Source organism: Diabrotica virgifera, chromosome 8, assembly GCF_917563875.1.
Source record: "Diabrotica virgifera virgifera chromosome 8, PGI_DIABVI_V3a".
Taxonomy (NCBI): domain Eukaryota; kingdom Metazoa; phylum Arthropoda; class Insecta; order Coleoptera; family Chrysomelidae; genus Diabrotica; species Diabrotica virgifera.
In genome coordinates this window covers 77122636-77144623 of record NC_065450.1, presented here as the reverse complement: position 1 = coordinate 77144623, position 21988 = coordinate 77122636, and the positions used below count along the sequence as shown (strand labels likewise).

The following is a 21988-nucleotide window of genomic DNA, read 5'->3' as shown; positions in this document are numbered from 1 at the left end:
ATCCAATGTATATTTTACGGTTCCGAAAATTATGTCACAAAAAGTTGAAATTATATCAAGAAAAATGAGACCTTGCGCTAAAATCTAAAATATATAACTCAGCCCTGAGATATACAGGGTGTTTCATTGGGAAAGTAACGTACGTTAATTGTAGAAAGAGGACACTTAGGCGATCTCAAAAATACCTACTTAATGGATCTTACTCCATTAATAACAAAGATACTGGGTGTTTTATCTATTTTGCCATTTTCTTAATTGGTTCATAACTTTTTAACCACACTGTATATTTATTTTATATTTGGCACGCAAATATCATTTAAGGTGTACAATAAATTAATTTATTTACAATTGTAAAAAATCCAGATCCGGATTAAAAAATATTGTAAAAATATTCCGACCCCAAAACAACACCCTGTACATTAAATTTTTTTAAAATGGATTTTTCAGTTGAAAAGAGGATAAAAAACTAAATTCAGTGGTATAATTTGAATTTTCGGCAAAATGATTTTTCTGGTGAAATTTTGAATTTGAATTCGGAAATTAAGTGAATTGCGAGAGCTCTAAGTAGAAAAAAAATTGAAATACAGCTTACAACTTGTAAACCTCACTGTATATTGATTTTATATTTAACACGCGAATATTCTTTTAGGTGTCCAATCAATTAATTTATTTACAATTATAAAAAATCCAGGTCCGGTTTAAAAAATATTGTATAAATATTCCGACCCCAAAAAACACCTTGTATATTAATTTTCTTTAAAATGGATTTCGCATTTGAAAAGAGGATGAAAAACAAAATTAATGGTATACTTTGAATTTTCGACAAAATGATTTTTCTGGTAAAATTTTGAATTTGAATTCTAAAATTATGTCAATTGCGAGAGCTCTTGTAGAAGAAATTAAAATGCGACTTAATTTTAATTAATACATACCATTATTTAATGTAAGTTGGTAAAATGTTAATAATTTAGTGTTTTTTTATTATGTGTGAAAAATAGTTTTTGGTGAATATTCATCTTTAAATAATGAATAAGTAATAAAGTGTCAATAAAGAATGCATCACTTTAATCAACAAAATAGCTAAAAATTATAACAAAACAGCGAAAATTTGCAGCATAATCACTATTCAAAACTTAAGTACTTATTCAAAATTACCACCATCAAAAATTATTTTTTTTTATACGTAGGTACGGTAAATTTTTGTAGTTAGGTACCTAGCGTCATGTGTACTGTGTGTGTGTTGAGTAAGTGTCTTGTTACATTGCAACGTCGACGTCATTGTCTTTGCAAAGAGACGCTAATTGTATCCGAACATCTGCGCTCTCTCCGGTGAGTACCGATCCCACAAGGACAGAAACTATTTTCATTTATTAATTTATAATAAACGAAAAATTTCTGACCCTGGTGAGATTCGAACTCACGACCATTCGGACCTTTCGATCCAAAGGTAGGCGCTCTCACCACTGAGCCACAGAGGGGGTCATCAAAAATTATTGTTATGTGTGCAAATGTTAATATTTTACCAATTTAGATTAAATAATGGTATTAATTAAAATTAAGTCATATTTTAATTTATTTTACTTTGAGCTTCGCAATTCACATAATTTCAGAATTCAAATACAAATTTTTACCAGAAAAATCATTTTGCCGAAAATTAAAAGTATACCACTAATTTTGTTTTTCATCCCCTTTTCAAATGCAAAATCCATTTTAAAAAAATTTAACATACAAGGTGTTTTTTTTGAGTTGAAACATTTATAAAATATTTTTTAATCCGGACCTGGATTTTTTATAATTTTAATTAAATTAATTTACTGGACACCTAAAATAATATTCGCATGTTAAATATAAAATCAATATACAGTGTGGTTGACAAGTTGTAAGCTGTATTTCAATTTTTTTCTACTTAGAGCTCTCGCAATTCACTTAATTTCAGAATTCAAATTCCAAATTTCACCAGAAAAATCATTTTGCCGAAAATTCAAAGTATACCACTAAATTTAGTTTTTTATCCTCTTTTCAACTGAAAAATCCATTTTAAAAAAATTTATTGTACAGGGTGTTGTTTTGGGGTCGGAATATTTTTCCAATATTTTTTAAGCCGGACATGGATTTTTACAATTGTAAATAAATTAATTTATTGTACGCCTTAAATGATATTTGCGTGGCAAATATAAACTAAATATACAGTGTGGTCAAAAAGTTATGAACCAATTAAGAAAATGGCAAAATAGATAAAACACCCAGTATCTTTGTTATTAATGGAGTAAGACCCATTAAGTATGGTATTTTTGAGACCGCCTAAGTGTCCTCTTTCTACAGTTAACGTATGTTACTTTACCAATGAAACACCCTGTATAGATATGGTACAAAGAGTGGTCGAAAAGTAAAAATATTGCTCATACTCATATGTATATGTACAGGGTGGTAAAGAATGGGCCATAGCTTAACCTTAGATCGCAAAGCTTAAAATAGGTCGATTTAAGCTAACTTACCTTAGTATGAAACTTGATAACCGAAATACATACATGATGTCCAAGTTAAACTTTCATTTTATTTATTCTTAAAAATTTCCTGACAAGCATGGGATTCTTCTTCTTTTAGTGCCTATTCGTTTCGAATATTGGCGATCATTCTGGCTATAATTATTTTATTAACTGATACTTTAAATAGATTAGTTGTTGTTGTGGAGAACCATTTTCTCAGGTTCTTTAACAATGATATTCTTCTCCCAATTCCTCGCTTTCTGAATACTTTACCTTGAAGGATTACCTTCAGTAATCTGTATTTAGTGCCGTTTCTCATTATGTGTCCGAGATATTCTAACTTTCTCCTTTTAATGGTATACATCACCTCTCTTTCTTTGCCCACTCTTCGTAATACGATCTCGTTGGTTATCTTGTCCATCCATGATATCCTTAGGATTCGCCTGTATAGCCACATCTCGAAGGTTTCAAGTTTTTTCTCCATTGCTTCAGTGAGTGTCCAGGATTCAATTCCGTAATACAATATTGAGAAGATACAACATCGTAGGAGCCTTATTTTTATCTCCAGATTAAGGTTGTGGCTTTTAAAGAGTTTGGTCATGTTATTGAATGCAATCCTAGCCTTCTCTATTCTACATTTTATTTCTTGTAAGTGATCCCATTGTTCGTTTACTATTGTTCCAAGATAGTTATACTGTTTTAATCGGTCCACTGGTGTATTATATTGATAAGTGGTTGGACGTCTCTAATTTTATTTTTGCTGATGATCATAAATTTAGTAAAAGACTAAGTTTTCACTCTAATGGCATATAACATATCCCACCAGAATGAAAACAATGGGAACCTTCTCTGGTTACACCTCCGAGGCTTCTACAATTTGCAAGCCATACGGATGCTGAGACTAAGGAAGATGAGGGAATTCTACAATTTACAATTCACGTCACATCTGCTCAGCGCGGTAAAGTTCCAACGAGACTGGTTCCCTTCATACTCCACACAGAGTAAATGTAAATCAAAAATGAATAACCATTTTCAATTTCGTTGCAAAACGAAAATACAGCCGAACCATATTCCAGTCCAATCAGAGAGTGCTGCAAGCACCTCTACCGGTTTCGAAACTTATTAGTCTCTCATCAGGAGGCACATATGCTGCTCTCCCTGATCCAACCAAAACAAACCCCAGCGTGCAGTCCCGAATTGCAACGAACGAAATGGCATAGATGCCCTAGCGGCAACTGCTAGCAAAAGACTAAGTTTTCACTCTAATGGCATATAACATATCCCACCAGAATGAAAACAATGGGAACCTTCTCTGGTTACACCTCCGAGGCTTCTACAATTTGCAAGCCATACGGATGCTGAGACTAAGGAAGATGAGGGAATTCTACAATTTACAATTCACGTTGGAACTTTACCGCGCTGAGCAGATGTGACGTGAATTGTAAATTGTAGAATTCCCTCATCTTCCTTAGTCTCAGCATCCGTATGGCTTGCAAATTGTAGAAGCCTCGGAGGTGTAACCAGAGAAGGTTCCCATTGTTTTCATTCTGGTGGGATATGTTATATGCCATTAGAGTGAAAACTTAGTCTTTTGCTAGCAGTTGCCGCTAGGGCATCTATGCCATTTCGTTCGTTGCAATTCGGGACTGCACGCTGGGGTTTGTTTTGGTTGGATCAGGGAGAGCAGCATATGTGCCTCCTGATGAGAGACTAATAAGTTTCGAAACCGGTAGAGGTGCTTGCAGCACTCTCTGATTGGACTGGAATATGGTTCGGCTGTATTTTCGTTTTGCAACGAAATTGAAAATGGTTATTCATTTTTGATTTACATTTACTCTGTGTGGAGTATGAAGGGAACCAGTCTCGTTGGAACTTTACCGCGCTGAGCAGATGTGACGTGAATTGTAAATTGTAGAATTCCCTCATCTTCCTTAGTCTCAGCATCCGTATGGCTTGCAAATTGTAGAAGCCTCGGAGGTGTAACCAGAGAAGGTTCCCATTGTTTTCATTCTGGTGGGATATGTTATATGCCATTAGAGTGAAAACTTAGTCTTTTGCTAGCAGTTGCCGCTAGGGCATCTATGCCATTTCGTTCGTTGCAATTCGGGACTGCACGCTGGGGTTTGTTTTGGTTGGATCAGGGAGAGCAGCATATGTGCCTCCTGATGAGAGACTAATAAGTTTCGAAACCGGTAGAGGTGCTTGCAGCACTCTCTGATTGGACTGGAATATGGTTCGGCTGTATTTTCGTTTTGCAACGAAATTGAAAATGGTTATTCATTTTTGATTTACATTTACTCTGTGTGGAGTATGAAGGGAACCAGTCTCGTTGGAACTTTACCGCGCTGAGCAGATGTGACGTGAATTGTAAATTGTAGAATTCCCTCATCTTCCTTAGTCTCAGCATCCGTATGGCTTGCAAATTGTAGAAGCCTCGGAGGTGTAACCAGAGAAGGTTCCCATTGTTTTCATTCTGGTGGGATATGTTATATGCCATTAGAGTGAAAACTTAGTCTTTTGCTAGCAGTTGCCGCTAGGGCATCTATGCCATTTCGTTCGTTGCAATTCGGGACTGCACGCTGGGGTTTGTTTTGGTTGGATCAGGGAGAGCAGCATATGTGCCTCCTGATGAGAGACTAATAAGTTTCGAAACCGGTAGAGGTGCTTGCAGCACTCTCTGATTGGACTGGAATATGGTTCGGCTGTATTTTCGTTTTGCAACGAAATTGAAAATGGTTATTCATTTTTGATTTACATTTACTCTGTGTGGAGTATGAAGGGAACCAGTCTCGTTGGAACTTTACCGCGCTGAGCAGATGTGACGTGAATTGTAAATTGTAGAATTCCCTCATCTTCCTTAGTCTCAGCATCCGTATGGCTTGCAAATTGTAGAAGCCTCGGAGGTGTAACCAGAGAAGGTTCCCATTGTTTTCATTCTGGTGGGATATGTTATATGCCATTAGAGTGAAAACTTAGTCTTTTGCTAGCAGTTGCCGCTAGGGCATCTATGCCATTTCGTTCGTTGCAATTCGGGACTGCACGCTGGGGTTTGTTTTGGTTGGATCAGGGAGAGCAGCATATGTGCCTCCTGATGAGAGACTAATAAGTTTCGAAACCGGTAGAGGTGCTTGCAGCACTCTCTGATTGGACTGGAATATGGTTCGGCTGTATTTTCGTTTTGCAACGAAATTGAAAATGGTTATTCATTTTTGATTTACATTTACTCTGTGTGGAGTATGAAGGGAACCAGTCTCGTTGGAACTTTACCGCGCTGAGCAGATGTGACGTGAATTGTAAATTGTAGAATTCCCTCATCTTCCTTAGTCTCAGCATCCGTATGGCTTGCAAATTGTAGAAGCCTCGGAGGTGTAACCAGAGAAGGTTCCCATTGTTTTCATTCTGGTGGGATATGTTATATGCCATTAGAGTGAAAACTTAGTCTTTTGCTAGCAGTTGCCGCTAGGGCATCTATGCCATTTCGTTCGTTGCAATTCGGGACTGCACGCTGGGGTTTGTTTTGGTTGGATCAGGGAGAGCAGCATATGTGCCTCCTGATGAGAGACTAATAAGTTTCGAAACCGGTAGAGGTGCTTGCAGCACTCTCTGATTGGACTGGAATATGGTTCGGCTGTATTTTCGTTTTGCAACGAAATTGAAAATGGTTATTCATTTTTGATTTACATTTACTCTGTGTGGAGTATGAAGGGAACCAGTCTCGTTGGAACTTTACCGCGCTGAGCAGATGTGACGTGAATTGTAAATTGTAGAATTCCCTCATCTTCCTTAGTCTCAGCATCCGTATGGCTTGCAAATTGTAGAAGCCTCGGAGGTGTAACCAGAGAAGGTTCCCATTGTTTTCATTCTGGTGGGATATGTTATATGCCATTAGAGTGAAAACTTAGTCTTTTGCTAGCAGTTGCCGCTAGGGCATCTATGCCATTTCGTTCGTTGCAATTCGGGACTGCACGCTGGGGTTTGTTTTGGTTGGATCAGGGAGAGCAGCATATGTGCCTCCTGATGAGAGACTAATAAGTTTCGAAACCGGTAGAGGTGCTTGCAGCACTCTCTGATTGGACTGGAATATGGTTCGGCTGTATTTTCGTTTTGCAACGAAATTGAAAATGGTTATTCATTTTTGATTTACATTTACTCTGTGTGGAGTATGAAGGGAACCAGTCTCGTTGGAACTTTACCGCGCTGAGCAGATGTGACGTGAATTGTAAATTGTAGAATTCCCTCATCTTCCTTAGTCTCAGCATCCGTATGGCTTGCAAATTCTAGAAGCCTCGGAGGTGTAACCAGAGAAGGTTCCCATTGTTTTCATTCTGGTGGGATATGTTATATGCCATTAGAGTGAAAACTTAGTCTTTTGCTAGCAGTTGCCGCTAGGGCATCTATGCCATTTCGTTCGTTGCAATTCGGGACTGCACGCTGGGGTTTGTTTTGGTTGGATCAGGGAGAGCAGCATATGTGCCTCCTGATGAGAGACTAATAAGTTTCGAAACCGGTAGAGGTGCTTGCAGCACTCTCTGATTGGACTGGAATATGGTTCGGCTGTATTTTCGTTTTGCAACGAAATTGAAAATGGTTATTCATTTTTGATTTACATTTACTCTGTGTGGAGTATGAAGGGAACCAGTCTCGTTGGAACTTTACCGCGCTGAGCAGATGTGACGTGAATTGTAAATTGTAGAATTCCCTCATCTTCCTTAGTCTCAGCATCCGTATGGCTTGCAAATTGTAGAAGCCTCGGAGGTGTAACCAGAGAAGGTTCCCATTGTTTTCATTCTGGTGGGATATGTTATATGCCATTAGAGTGAAAACTTAGTCTTTTGCTAGCAGTTGCCGCTAGGGCATCTATGCCATTTCGTTCGTTGCAATTCGGGACTGCACGCTGGGGTTTGTTTTGGTTGGATCAGGGAGAGCAGCATATGTGCCTCCTGATGAGAGACTAATAAGTTTCGAAACCGGTAGAGGTGCTTGCAGCACTCTCTGATTGGACTGGAATATGGTTCGGCTGTATTTTCGTTTTGCAACGAAATTGAAAATGGTTATTCATTTTTAATTTTTCATAAATTTAGTTTTTGATATATTTACTTGAAGTCCAAATCTTTCACTTAACATGGGATAACAACACGAAATTTGGTAGGCGGGAGTTTTTTGGGACCAGAAATCTAAATTCGCCACCAAAAATGATGTATTACCCAGAGGGCGCCACATACGTTTTTCAGCACTGATTAAATGTCTTCATTTTTTTTATCCCCCACTCTACATACTTTTTGAGTCAAAACTTTTGTGCTCTTAATATTTTTATTAAAAAAAGGTATACTACATACATCTTGCTTAACTCAACTGTTTTCGAGATAAACGCCACTTTGGCTACTGTGTGTACCATTTCTGGTACACAGTTGATGTTTACCAGAAACTGCGTGTACCAAATTTGGTCACATGAAATGGTAATGTTTCAAGCTGTGTGTACATTTGGTGAACACAGTTCTGATGGTTTTAAATGCGTATCTAGGTTCCTACAGTTTACTGCTAAATTCTGGCGAAGCAGATTGGGACTTAATCAACAGATGGCTGTACTATGACCGATTTTTTAAAATTATGGCGGAGCAGTTTGAGATTCCTTCAGCAGATGGCATATTATGGCCATTTTCTGACTTGCAGAAACTTGTTGTTTGTGCAATATTAGTCTTGTGTGTTTACGGTTCTAAAATTAGTACTTAAAATGTCAAATAAAAAATTAAGTGATGCTGAACTACGTGAAATAGCCGAGAATATGAGTGAAATGGAGTATGAGTTTATTAGTGAAGATGATGATGATGATGCTATGGATATAGATGATCCAAATGATCAAGATTCGTGTTCTTCTTCCTCTAATTTAGAAACTAACAGTGATGGGCAAAAGTTAGAATTCGAATCTGATCTAGAATCTCTCAACAACGATTCTGAACCTGATAATTTTTTAAATAATCCTAATCCTAATATCATTTGGAATAATTGTGCAGGTAGTATATAAATTAGTATTCACTTTTATAGTTTTGAGTTTATAATTTTGTAGGTAATTTGAACACATTTACTTTCACGGAAGATTCAGGATTCTCCCAAAGTTTTTTTGCACAAAGGGAAGGAGATCATCCAATTCATTTTTATAAATTATTTATTGACAACGATATCTTATCACTTATTGCCGAGGAAACCAACAGATATGCTGAACAGAAAATAGTATCAGGAATTACAAATGAAACATTAACAAAAACAGCATTATTGGGACAATGGAGAAACACAAATCAATCCGAAATTTTTGTTTTCTTAGGTCTTCTAATATGGATGGGTTTGGATCGTAAACCCACTTTGAAAGATTATTTTAGCACCAATATGCTGTACAAAAATGAAATTGGAAAATTTGTTCACATGTCCAGGATAAGGTTTGAGCTTCTTTTGTCCAATTTGCACTTCTCAAACAACGAAATTGCCTCAGATGATAGGCTCAAAAAATTCCTTCCCTTGCAAAATTTGTTAATCAAGAAGTTCCAATCAGCATATACTCCTGACAAGAATGTGTGTATAGATGAGACGATGATTCCTTTTCGAGGACGACTGAGCTTTCGCCAATATATACCGGGGAAGCGTCACAAATACGGTGTGAAATTATTTAAACTATGTGGAGTGAAAGGTTACACATACAATTTTAAAATTTATACAGGAAAAGAGCAAACACCTAATGAAAAGCCAATTGGTACAAAAGTGGTGCTACAGCTTATGGAACCACTTTTACATTCAGGTCGCGTTTTGTGCACAGATAATTATTACACTAGCGTGAATTTAGCACACGAACTTCTGTACAAAGATACACATTTAATAGGCACACTGAGAAAACACAGGAAGCATAATCCAAAAGTAGTAAGTGAGGCTAAATTAAAAAGGGGTGAATTAGTCATGAGACAGAGTAACAGTAAAATCATAATTGGAAAATGGAAAGACAAAAGAGATGTCATGTTTCTCACTACGGAGTCTGTGCCTGAAATAGTGGACGTGCCAACAAAAAGGGGTGTCGTGAGAAAGCCTTCCACAATCGTGCAGTATAATAATGTGAAATCATTTATAGACGTCTCTGATCAAAAAGCATCATATTCATCAGCAGTGAGTAGTGGTATTAAGTGGTATAGGAAAGTTTCAATTGAACTTTTGGTTAACACATCTATTATAAATGCACATACTGCATACGAGGCTATAACAAACAAAAAGATAAGTATCACTAAATTTAGAGAAGAAATCGCCTCAGAAATTTTTCGTAATCAAAATATTCAGATGAAAAATTTGGATGATCGTCGTGTTAACCAAGAAAGAAATCACAAACTTTCCGAAGTGGAACAGAGAGGTCGTTGTACAAGATATTATAAAAATAATAGTGCTAGAAATGGACGTAACTTTGCTACAAAAGAAACAAAACGTGTTAAAACATCTTGTCTAGCATGCAGTGATAAGTTTTTGTGTACCAACTGCTTTTTTGACACTCATTACTGTCAAGCAAAAAAATGAACATTGTGTCCAAAAATGGTACACACAGTTTCTAAGAAGATAATTACGCATTTATTTCTGCCACAAACTGTGTGTACCATTTTTTGACACGGCCCTTACACATGATTTTTTTTCAAAAAAATACCTAAATGTTGATATTTACATGTTTTTAGTATTAAATATTGTGAATTTTACCAAAATATCGTTTCAGTTTCTGACAAAAAACTTCAAATTTATAGCCAGTAGCCAAAGTGTTAAATCTGCGATGCAACATAATTTTTTGCATAATATCATTGTAGTTTCACCCGAAAAATAAACTTAAAACCATAATAATATCCAAAAATGTAACGCAAATTCCTTCAAATGGAATTTGCGATGCAATGACATAAATATGAGAACTTGCACAATTATTATGGTTTCACGTTTATTTTTCGGGTGTAACTACTGCAATGATATGCAAAAAATTATGTTGCATCGCAGATTTAAAATGCATTTATCTCGAAAACAGTTGAGGTTAGCGAGATGATTGTAGTATTCCTTTTTTAAATAAAAATATTAAGAGACCAAAATTTTTTATTCAAAAATATGTAGAGTGGGGAATAAAAAAAATTGAACGTATTAAATCAGCGCTGAAAGACGTATGTGGGGCCCTATAGGTAATACATCATTTTTGGTGGCGAATTTAGATTTCTCGTTCCAAAAAACCCCCGTCTACCAAATTTCATGTAGTTATCCGGTGCCTATCAGGAAATATTCAAGAATAAAATAAAAGTTTAACTTTGACATCCTGTATTTCGTTATTATCAACTTTCGTACTAAGGTAGGTTAGCTTAATTCGACCAGAACCTATTTTACTTCAAATCAGGCCCGATGCACTACATAATTTTCGGGCCCCTAAATATTTAATAATAATAATGAAGTTAATGAGTTAATATTGATATCAAATTTTTTAATTGTTCTAAGACCTTCTTCTTAACATGCCCTCTCAAGTCCTCTTGAAGTTGGCGATTAACATGGCGAAACTGTTTCTGTCTCGAGCTATTCTAAATAGTTGTTCTGCTTTCTTTATTCCTGTCCACTCCCGGATATTCTTCAACCAAGAGGCCTGCTTTCTACCAATTCCTCTGCGTCCTTCGATTTTACCCATCATAATAAGTTGAAGAATATTAAACAGGTCTCCCCTTACTACGAGTCCAAAATAGGCCATCTTTCTATATTTGATGTTATCAAGCAGCTCGCGGGCAGCATTTGCTCTCTTAAGGACTGCCACACTTGTCAGAGTAGCCGTCCATGGTATTTTCAGTGTATGTCTGTGCAGTCACATTTCAAAGGCCTCCAAACGATTAATGGTCGATATTTTTAATGTCCATGCTTCGACACCATACAAGAGGACTGACCAAATGTAACATTTAATCATGCGCTTTCGAGGTTTAAGTTGCAAGTTATCATTACAGAAGAATGACCTCATTTTTAAAAATGTCGTGCGGGCTATCTCTATTCTACATTTTATCGCTTTATCTGGATCTAGTTGTTCAGTAATATGGCAACCAAGATATTTAAAACTGGGTACTCTTTGAATTATATGACCATCAACATATAACTCTGAATCTTGATGGGCCAAATGGCTAAATACCATGTATTTTGTTTTTGAACAGTTTATGTTTAGGCCAAACTCTCTTCCCACTGTGTCAATAGCATTTAAAAGGTGTTGTAATCTATTCATATCATCACTTAAAATAACTGTATCGTCTGCATATCTGATTGTATTTATCAGAATTCCATTAACTTTCACACCACATTCCAAAATATGGAGCGCTTCCTTAAATATTCTATCTGAATATAAATTGAATAACAGTGGGGACAGTATACAACCCTGTCTGACACCTCTTTGTATTTTGCATATTTCTGTTGATTTTCTTTTTATGCAAGCTGTGGCTGTTTGACGCCAGTATAATTTTTCTATGATTCGTACATCTTGACTATCAACTCCTTAATCCTTTAATATTTTAAATAATTTGTGATGTTGTACTCGATCAAAGGCCTTCTCATAGTCAATAAATACAGAAAATACGTCTTTCCTTTGATCTCGGCATTTCTGCAATAATACATTTAGTGCAAAGAGTGCGACCCGGGTTCCCAGTCCATTTCTGAAGCCAAATTGTGTTTCATCCTGGTCTTCTTCACATTTATCTCTGATTCTACTGTGGATGATACGTAGAAAGATTTTCAAAGTGGGCTCATGTGGTTCACCACAGTTGACAAATTTGAAAATTTATCTTATTTTATTACAATAAAAATTTTTTGATGATCTTTCCGGGCCCCATTAAAATGCGGGCCCGAGGCAGGTGCCTCACTGGCCTAGTGGTAAAATAGGCCCTGAATTCGACCTATTTTAAGCTCAGGAATCCAAGATTTAAGCTATGGCCTATTCTTTAACAAACACCCTATTACTAAAATTTTTACACACCTTGTATACAACCCTTACAGTTTACCTGTCCCGAGAAAACATTTAACAAATGGATCTGTTAGCGCAGAAACAGACGAACCACCCTGCAGCGCTACTCTGTGGACCCACAAAGTGGCTTAAACAGGCGATTTTGTAGCGCCAATGATTTTGTAATGGACGCCTCTATCGCTGATCCTCGCCACTGTGGCGTCCATTACGAAATCATTTTTTCTTCTTCAAGTGCCATCTCCGCTACGGAGGTTGGCAATCATCATAGCTATTTTAATTTTTGAAGCAGTAGCTCTAAATAGGGGTTTTGGGCTGCATCCAAACCATTCTCTTAGGTTCTTCAGCCATGAAATTCGTCTTCTTCCGATATTTCTTCTGCCATCTATATTTCCTTACATTATGAGTCTCAGGCTGCCATATTTCTCGCCTCGCATCACATGTCCGAGATACTGTAGCTTTCTTTCTTTAATTGTTAGTTCAACTTTCTTCTCTTTACCTATTCTTCTCAGTACTTCATTGTTCGTAACTCTTATCTACCCAGGAAACCCTCATAATTCTTATGTAGGTCCACATTTCAAAGGCGTTAAGTTGTCTCATTGTCTCTAGATTTAACGTCCATCATTCCACTCCATATTATATTACACTGTACACGTAACATTTTGTTAGGCGTACTTTAAGAGCTAATGTTAAATCTTTGTCACATAGGATCTTTTTCATTTTTATAAAATTAATAGAACGTGTTTTTTCGATTCTGACTTTGGTTTCTGCAGTGTAGTCATTATTTTCTGTTATAAGTGTTCCTAGGTAAGTCTACTTTTTTACTCTTTCGATCTGCTTGCCCTTTACTATCAAGATTTCGTTAGTTTTATGGCTGTTTTTACTAATTTTCATAAACTTCGTCTTTTTGATGTTGAGAGAGAGTCCGTACTCCCTACTACACCTTACTATTTTATTCATGAGTCTTTCCAGGTCTTGTAAACTATCGGCTATTATTATTGTATCATCTGCATATCTGATGTTGTTAACTAAGACTCCATTTACTCTTATGCCGACCGTTTCATCCTCCAGAGATTCTCGAATTACCTCTTCGGAATAGGCGTTAAATAATAGAGGTGATAGCAGCCTTGCCTGACTCCTCGCTTTATTTAAATTTATTCAGGTGTTTCTTTGGGGCTACAAAATCGCCTGCTTAAGCCACTTTGTGGATCCACTCAGTAGTGCTGCAGAGTGGCTTGTCTGTTTTGTCTGTTAATGAAAAATATCGATACTCACCATCCCTACAATATTCATAAATCCAATTACTGAAACAGCCACTGATGCTTGATTGTCGTCGTAGCCACTTTCCAACATATGATCCACCAAATAAAAATATGGAATCAAGAACCATGTACCAGCGAGGAGCGTTGTTAAAGCCAATAACAGGAAATGTAAATCCAAAAATAATGAGAAGCTGGAAAAAGCCTTCACCATAACCATAAGACCATCGTACCATTTCTGAAATATATATACAACTGAAATATATACATATATAAAAAAAATTGAGGGCGCGTTAGAAGTAAAAGGGTTTACGTGCACTTTTTTCAAATTTTACTCTAAGTACAAATTCGCATACTTAAATGGTATTAGAACTTTTTAGTAAAACAATTTAAGTATATTTCGCCCTACAGTCGTCATCTATTGCCATTACATTTAGTTCACTGAAAACAATTGCAGTTTGCTTTGGTAGTAAACAGGTTTAACCGTGCGCTTGAACCGTTTTATCACAAGACTATTTTTAGTATTCTGTAAAAACAAATATCTAGTAATAAACGGGTTTAAGTGCGCTTGAACCATTTTACCACAAAGGTATTTTTAGTATTTTGTAATGTGTAAACACATGTTAATACAGGATTAATTTCAAGTAAATAAATATTAGATTTGCGACCAATTTTGAAGACTAATTAAGTATTACGCAACGTGCCAGTTGTAGTTACACTGCACTGTGAATAACAGCTGGGACAAAAATGATTAGTAATATATGTAGTTAATATCTGCACTTGAACCGTTTTACCAGTAACATTTATTAACACCATGTACCGATTCAAGTACCATTTTTTTAATAAATAATTGAAAAAAAAAGGAATGATATATAGTTAGAGTAATTATATACCCTTATATTTTTATCATTTTAGAGTACATTGTACACTAGACATATTTTAGTTTATTACCTCCTAGAATTTATAAAACTCAAACAACTTTAAAGCTGATTCTCTCAGAACTATCAAAACTGCACTGAACCCTTTTTCGTCTGGCCCCCTCAGTTGTTTTCGACTTAGAAATCTTTTTTCAGGATCTAATTCAGTATCGAAGGCGAATGTTTGCGAAAAAACAGGAGTCAGAATGGGCGTCATTGTGTGTAATTTACTTTCGAATTTTTCAATTAAAACCCTGTGCACTCCTTTCCAATATGGCGACCGAGAGACAAGGGTGGCGACCCCAAAAACTTCTTCAGATGAAAATCCACTAATGGATGTTAGCGATCACATTTTCTATTAACTCTCTGTTTCTTGCGTGTATCAGAGATTGTATGTCGTTGATCCCTGTCCATTGCCTTATGTTTCGGAGCCAGGACATTTTCTTGCGACCTATTCCTCTCTTGCTTTCAATTTTATTACCCTCGATTATAAGCTTGAAGGAACTGGTATTTTTCGTTTCGCATGATGTGAACTAGATACAGTGGCGCACCCAGGGGGGGTTTGGCTGTTAAAACCCCTCCCAGGGCATATAAAGGATAGTAGGAAAATGTAACTTGTCTTTAAAAAACTATACAAAAAAATTTCTGTACCCAAGCCAATCCCCACCCCCAGAGAAAAACTCAAGGTGCGCCACTCTAGACACGCCGTTTTCCTGTTCTTGATGGTTTCGAGAAGTTGGCGTTCTTGGTTGATTCTCTTAAGGACATCTACATTTGTGACTTTCGTCGTTCATGGTATCTTTAGGATACGGCGATAAAGCCACATTTCGAAGGCTTCTAATGGTAGGGGAGCCCAAGCGGGGATTTTTGCAGTTACTCGAGCGCGTCAGATTATCATATGGGGAGAAACCTGGTACCCTGCAGATGTACCTATACCACATATTGGCTCTTAACACAGGGGAGTTCGTTAAGGGGGGCCCGAAAAAAAAAATGTATCCTTAAAAAAACTCGAAATTGTCAGATTAAGATAAGGTGAGTTAATTACATGCAAAAGAGTATATACTTCAAAAATCTGACGATTTGAGCCGGGCGTAAGGAAATGGGTGAAAAGCGAATATTTCGCGAAATGAATGACAGATCGAAAAACTAAAAAATATGTGCTCAATATTTTTTAAAAATCTATCGAATTATACCAAACACGACTTCCTACGGATAGGGGTGGGGGGTAAATTTAATATTTTAAATACGAATCCCGCGATATTTCGCAAAATGAACATCAGATCGAAAAACTGTAAAATACACTTATTTAATATTTTTGAGAAATCTATCGAATGGCACTAAACACTACCCCCCACAGAGATGGGGTGGGGGGTTACTTTAAAATCTTAAATAGGAGCCCCCATTTTTTATTGCAGATTTGGATTCCTTTCGAAAAAATAAGTAACTTTTATTCGAAACATTTTTTCGAATTATGCATAGATGGCGTTATAATCGGAAAAACCGATTTTTGGAAATGAAAAACTAAATTAAAAAAAAGCAAGCGCCCACTAAAATGGAAAACTTTACTTAACTTTTTTTGGTTTTAGGACCTACTCTCCACAACCCAATAGGTCCCCATAACGCTCGAGTGACTGCACATTTAGCATACTTTGCTCCCCTACCATAATCTGTTTATATCCCTGGTTTTGAGTGTCTAGCCGTCTACTCATATAGCAGCACCGACCATACGTAGCACTTAGTTTAGTCTCAGTTGAAAATCGAACTCTGAACAGGTCAATACCTTCCTGAATTTTACTAAAGCTTGTCGACCTTACTCAATGCGACGTTTTACTTCCCTGTCCGATGCCCAGTCTTCAAAGAGCCACGTTGCCAGGTATTTAAAGTACCCCGCACAGACCTTATGGATATTAGGTCCCAGTGGATTTCGTTCATACTTTGGGAAAATACTCTTTGAAGCATCCTGATAAAAAGTTCTCATGGGCACAACTCAATCGTATGAAGGATTTTCAAGATATAGAGGCCAAACTCGGAAAATTATAAGATTTACTGGGTATTCCAATTCCCAGAGTTACTGGTTATCTGTCAACATGTAGAAGTTTGGATCAAGGAAAAGTACTAGTAGTCTAGGATTTTTTCCTGGCTATCCAATGGCGACTTTTACTTTGACCTTGACCTTCAAAGGACGTCATCTTCTAGAGTTTCGAGGGTTTTCGGCATTAAATTGATATAAACAGATTACTCATGGATATTTGGGATCGCTAAACATCAGTATTGACCTCCGGAGGACGTGGTGGCCAGGGCCACTGCAAGGGACGTCATCTTTTAGAGTTTCGATGGTTTTCGGCATTTAATTGATGCAAACGAATTACTGGAGGGTTTTTTGAGGTCGCTAAACACGAATGTGCCACCAGAACCGACTCCCGGAGTACCTGTTTCGAATGTAAATGAAAGGAGCTCCTGGAGTTTCGAGGGTCTTTGGTACTACATTACTGCAAACGGATTAGCTATAGGTTTTTGGGGTTGCTGAACACGAATACGCGATCAGCACAGACACAGGAGCAACTGGTACCTAAGATAGGACATCTTCTGGATTTAAAAACCTAAGAGTAATCCATTTATTGATTACTCCATTTGATTCCTCCGAAACTCCAGAAGATAGCCTGTCTTAGGCACCAGGTGCTCCTGTGTCTGTGCTGATCACGTATTCGTGTTCAGCAACCCCAAAAACTTATAACTAAGCCGTTTGCATTAATGTAGTACCGAAGACCCTCGAAACTCCAGGAGCCTCTTTCATTTACCTTGAAAACCAGGTGCTCCGGGAGTCGGTTCTGGTGGCATATTCGTGTTTAGAGACCTCAAAAAACCCTTCAGTAATTCATTTGCATCAATTAAATGCCGAAAACCATCGAAACTCTAGAAGATGACGCCCCTTGCAGTGGTCCTGGCCGCCACGTCCTTCGGAGGTCAATTCTGATGGCATATTCGTGTTTAGCGATCCCAAAAACCCATGAGTAATCTGTTTATATCAATTTAATGCCGAAAACCCTCGAAACTCTACAAGATGAAGTCTATTGAAGGTCAAGGTCAAAGTAAAGGTCGCCATTGGATAGCCAGGAAAAATCCTAGACTACTAATACTTTTCCTTGATCCAAACTTCTACATGTTGCCAGATAACCAGTAACTCAGGGAATTGGAATACCCAGTAAATCTTATAATTTTACGAGTTTGTGCCTCTATATCTTGAAAATCCTTCATACGATTTAGTTGTGCCCATGAGAACTTTTTATCAGGATGCTTCAAAGGGTATTTTCCCAAAGTATGAACGAAATCCACTGGGACCTAATTTCCGTAAGGTTTGTGCGGAGTACTTTGCTCACACTTTCAAAGGACTTGGTATTCTGTTTTATGGTGAATTGTGCACCCACAAACTTGAATTTAAGCTCACACGAACCCCCCTACACATCAAAAAACTAAAATTGCGGCCTCTAAAAATGTAACATAAATGTAACTGCACCGAAATATTGAACTACAAAATCACACACTAAAATCTTTAATAGCCTACAGAGAACTGCTACAAAAAACAATCTAAAATAAAAATACTAAAGGACAGCCTGATATTTTGACTACTTACAGGCAATATCGGCTGTCCAGGGAATTAGGAAAAGTTCTTGACAGCTTCCAGCGGACTCACCCAGTATCTGCGTGACGTAGCATTACAACTGAGTTAACGTGAGCCAAAACTTCCAAACCGGACAAATCTTTGGAAGTTTTTTGCGTTCTTTAACCTAGAAATATCAAACAGAAGTAAAATACAGTTACGGTATACTTTTTGTAAAACAATGTGTTTTGTTACTTGTTACTTGTGTCTTTACAAACTCATAAAAATAGCATTAGAAGCAAAACCAGAAAATGTACATGTCTATCAGGTATGTAAGCCCAAAACAGATGTCCTACGATGAGTGCGCTAATAACCGACAAAATAAAGCAACAGATGGAAAACATAATACATTGTGAAGTAAAAAGGAATGAAACTAGTAGATGTGGAAATTATAGATATAAACGTATCAACTAACATTACGTTACATAGTTTCCCACCTTTAGACGTATCGGAGGAAGTATGACAACTGTCACTGTGACAGTTATAAACGTTTATATCGATAATTTCCACCTCAACCAGTTTCATCTCTTTTTATTTCACAATGTATTACGTTTTCCATATTTTGCGTTGTTTTGCAGAAACCTATTAGGGAACTATCAATAGAAACCTATAAATTTATACAGTAGATTCCCTCTATAACGAAAACTGAAATGGCGGACTAATTACCTCGTCATAAGCGGATCTCGTTATATCAGACAACAATAATATTGAAATGTTTTGATGCCTCTTACGTAGTTTATTAGGTGTCGATTGTCGACCTGAACAATGAGACGCCGTCATCGCAAATTGTAAATTTCCTACAATATTCAATATCGGTCGATAGCTAAACAGAAAGAAGTTTTTTACAGGCGGTGACGTTTATTACAGCACTGGCCTCGATAATAACTCAGATGTTGGGCATTTCTATATACTATATAGGCACTTGGGGTATTTATTTATAGCCATTACTGCGCTAAAAACAGGTAAAAAACATATTCTTCGATTTCATTTTTCCTCGTTATAACCAAATATGCCTCGTTATAGAGGTGTTATAGTTCAATAGGAATTTCACGGGACATCTAGTGTATCTCGATATAAGCGAAACCTCGTAATATCCGTGTTCGTTATAGAGAGAGTTCACTGTATTATATTGATAGTTTTTCTCCTTTAGACGTATTGGAGGAGTTTGGAAACTGCCACTGTGACAGGAGAAATTTATGAAATTCCCCTGTGACAGTTTGACTCCGATACGTCTAAAGGTGGGTAGCTATATCAGTGAAATGTAAATTTATATGTTTCTATTGAAAATGTCCCACCTCTACCAGTTTCATCTCTTTTTATTTCACAACGTATGCTGTTTTCCGTCTTTTCCGATATTTTACCCGTTATTAGAGCACTCATAATTTGCGCCAAGATGGGAAAAACTGAAAATGAACCATATATATTTGAGAGATATTGTCGGATCTTTTGGCTTGGGTATTCTAAACAACAGAGGACACAGTCTTCCAGTGAAAACAACCCAGTTGTAACAAATACAGAATCAGATGAAACGAGTATATTAAATAAAATAAAGAAAGGAAAGACAGTAACCCAACAATTACACTCGATTATATGGAGCGATGATATTACAAACAAAACTAAACACACAACATTTAAGACAATAGTGTAAAACTGCTCACTGTATGACTCACAGACGTGGGTGACAAATAAAAGAATAAGAAACAAAATAAATGCAATGGAAATCATGTTTTGGAGAAGAAGCTGTAGATTAATAGTAATGGACATAATGAGAAATGTACGAATTAGAAAACTAATTAATGTGAGAGAGACACTAAATGATGAAATAGAGAAACGAAAATTACTCTGGTATGGGTATATGCAAAGGATGGACGAGCGCAAAGTACCTACCTCTGAGAACTTGAAAATGGAAACCAAATAGAAGGAGGAAAAGGGAACATCCTATATTACAGTGGAGTGGACAAATAAAAACAATGGAAAAAAGAGACCTAACTGAAGATGATAATATAGGATGACAACTGGTGATTGGGATGTGGAAAACGGCAAGCAGAACATGCTGTGTATAAAGTATAGTATAAGTAAAATATAAAGTAAATTGAATTATTTCTATATTAATTAGAGATGGGAATTTCCAGATTCGAATCACCGGTTCCTACTCACTAAAGATAACTTTGTAAAGTCACGTGTCAGTCGGATTCACAGAGATCATATGCAATAAGAAAACCAAATTTATAATTTTGGCGGTATAATTATCAGTGCAGTCAATTCACATTTCCTTCAAAAGAACAAGACCACAAAATACCTGAAAAACTTGGGATTTGGTTCATACCTCGTCTTCACAGAGTAACTACGAAGTCGTTCTGCTGTTACTGACCCGTGATCCGTTAAATTTTATATTTGAAGATTCGGATTAGTTGGATTCTACTAAAGATTCTGCTCTTTGCCTCGGATCAGTTCCGATTTATCCATCTCTATCATTAATAGTTTGGTTCCATTAAAGATTAATCGTTTTAAATTGGGTTAATTAAATTAAATAATGGCTTATGTCAATAAAATAATTATCAGCCAATTGACGTGAAATCGGATTAAATAAATTGTATATGGTATAACAACAAAGTTAAAAGACATCTGTTTCGATGTTTTCTTAATAATTTGATGATTAATAAAAGACCAAATTAATAAACGATTTTAAATAAAATAACAAAAATTTCCCGCGATGTGAACTATGTACGAAAATATTTTAGAAAATCGCATAGCTTTCATATTTACTAAACGTCCTCCAGCCATCGTGTTCTTGGTCTAGCCCTTTTTCAAGTTTCCTCAGGAACGTTCATAAACTACGTGTATCATATAGAAACGAAAAAAAGGTGGTATAATATGATACATTCGTAAACGAGAGTTTTATAGTTACTTTTAAAAAATCCAACAAATATCACTAACTTAAAAAAAATCTCTGTTAAGGGGGGTCATGAGTTGGAACTGCGACGTCCACATAAGGGAGGACTTCGACTGTAAACGTAGCTTTACGATAAAGGGGTGGAAACGACGTAGTTTATGGATTGAAAAAATTGCTGCTGCCTTCCACTGTATTGAAGAAAATTTCGCTTACGAAGTACCAAAACAAAACCTACAACATCATCATTCGACCAACAGTAACGTACAAAAACGAAACAGGGAGACGTAAAAAAGAAACAATTGCACTTCGTTAGTCCCAGTTTTTCATTAAACGTGACCGGAAGTAGAATCGGAAGTCGATATTTCAACTGTTCGTGTAACTTTGCATCTATTGATATTATTATACCATTTCACTTTTAAGTTTTAGTCATTTTTGCCAAACTTTCGATCATAACTTTTTAACCGGAAATGACGTCAAAACCGGAACTAATAATTCAAGCTCGACTTTTATTGCGTCCATTGATATGTCACATGTATTAATTCTCCTACTATAATATGGCACTTCCGGTTAGAACTTTTTAACCGGAAATGATTTAAAAACCTAAAGAATACATTTGTTCTCATCTTGCTAAGGCGCGTCGAATGATATACCGTTTGTAACTATTTCGACGACTTTAAAACACTACTTCCGATTGCAACTCTGGAATCTGGAACCAGAAGTCCGAGGTCAAATTTCTCATCTTTAATACTATCCTTTTGTTAGCACGCGGACGAGGGCTACTGGCTTGAAAAATAGACCA

The 21988-nt window shown here is 36.6% G+C and overlaps 1 protein-coding gene across 1 annotated transcript in view; it reads right to left on the bottom strand.

Annotated features, from left to right (window-relative positions):
• The window catches only part of LOC114332187 (monocarboxylate transporter 13), a 118438-nt gene that overhangs the window by 41547 nt on the left and 54903 nt on the right, over positions 1-21988 (bottom strand). Inside the window, exon 4 of the mRNA XM_028281925.2 lies at positions 13738-13959. Coding sequence (XP_028137726.1) covers positions 13738-13959 — 222 coding nt within the window. The remainder of the gene's footprint in view (positions 1-13737; positions 13960-21988) is intronic.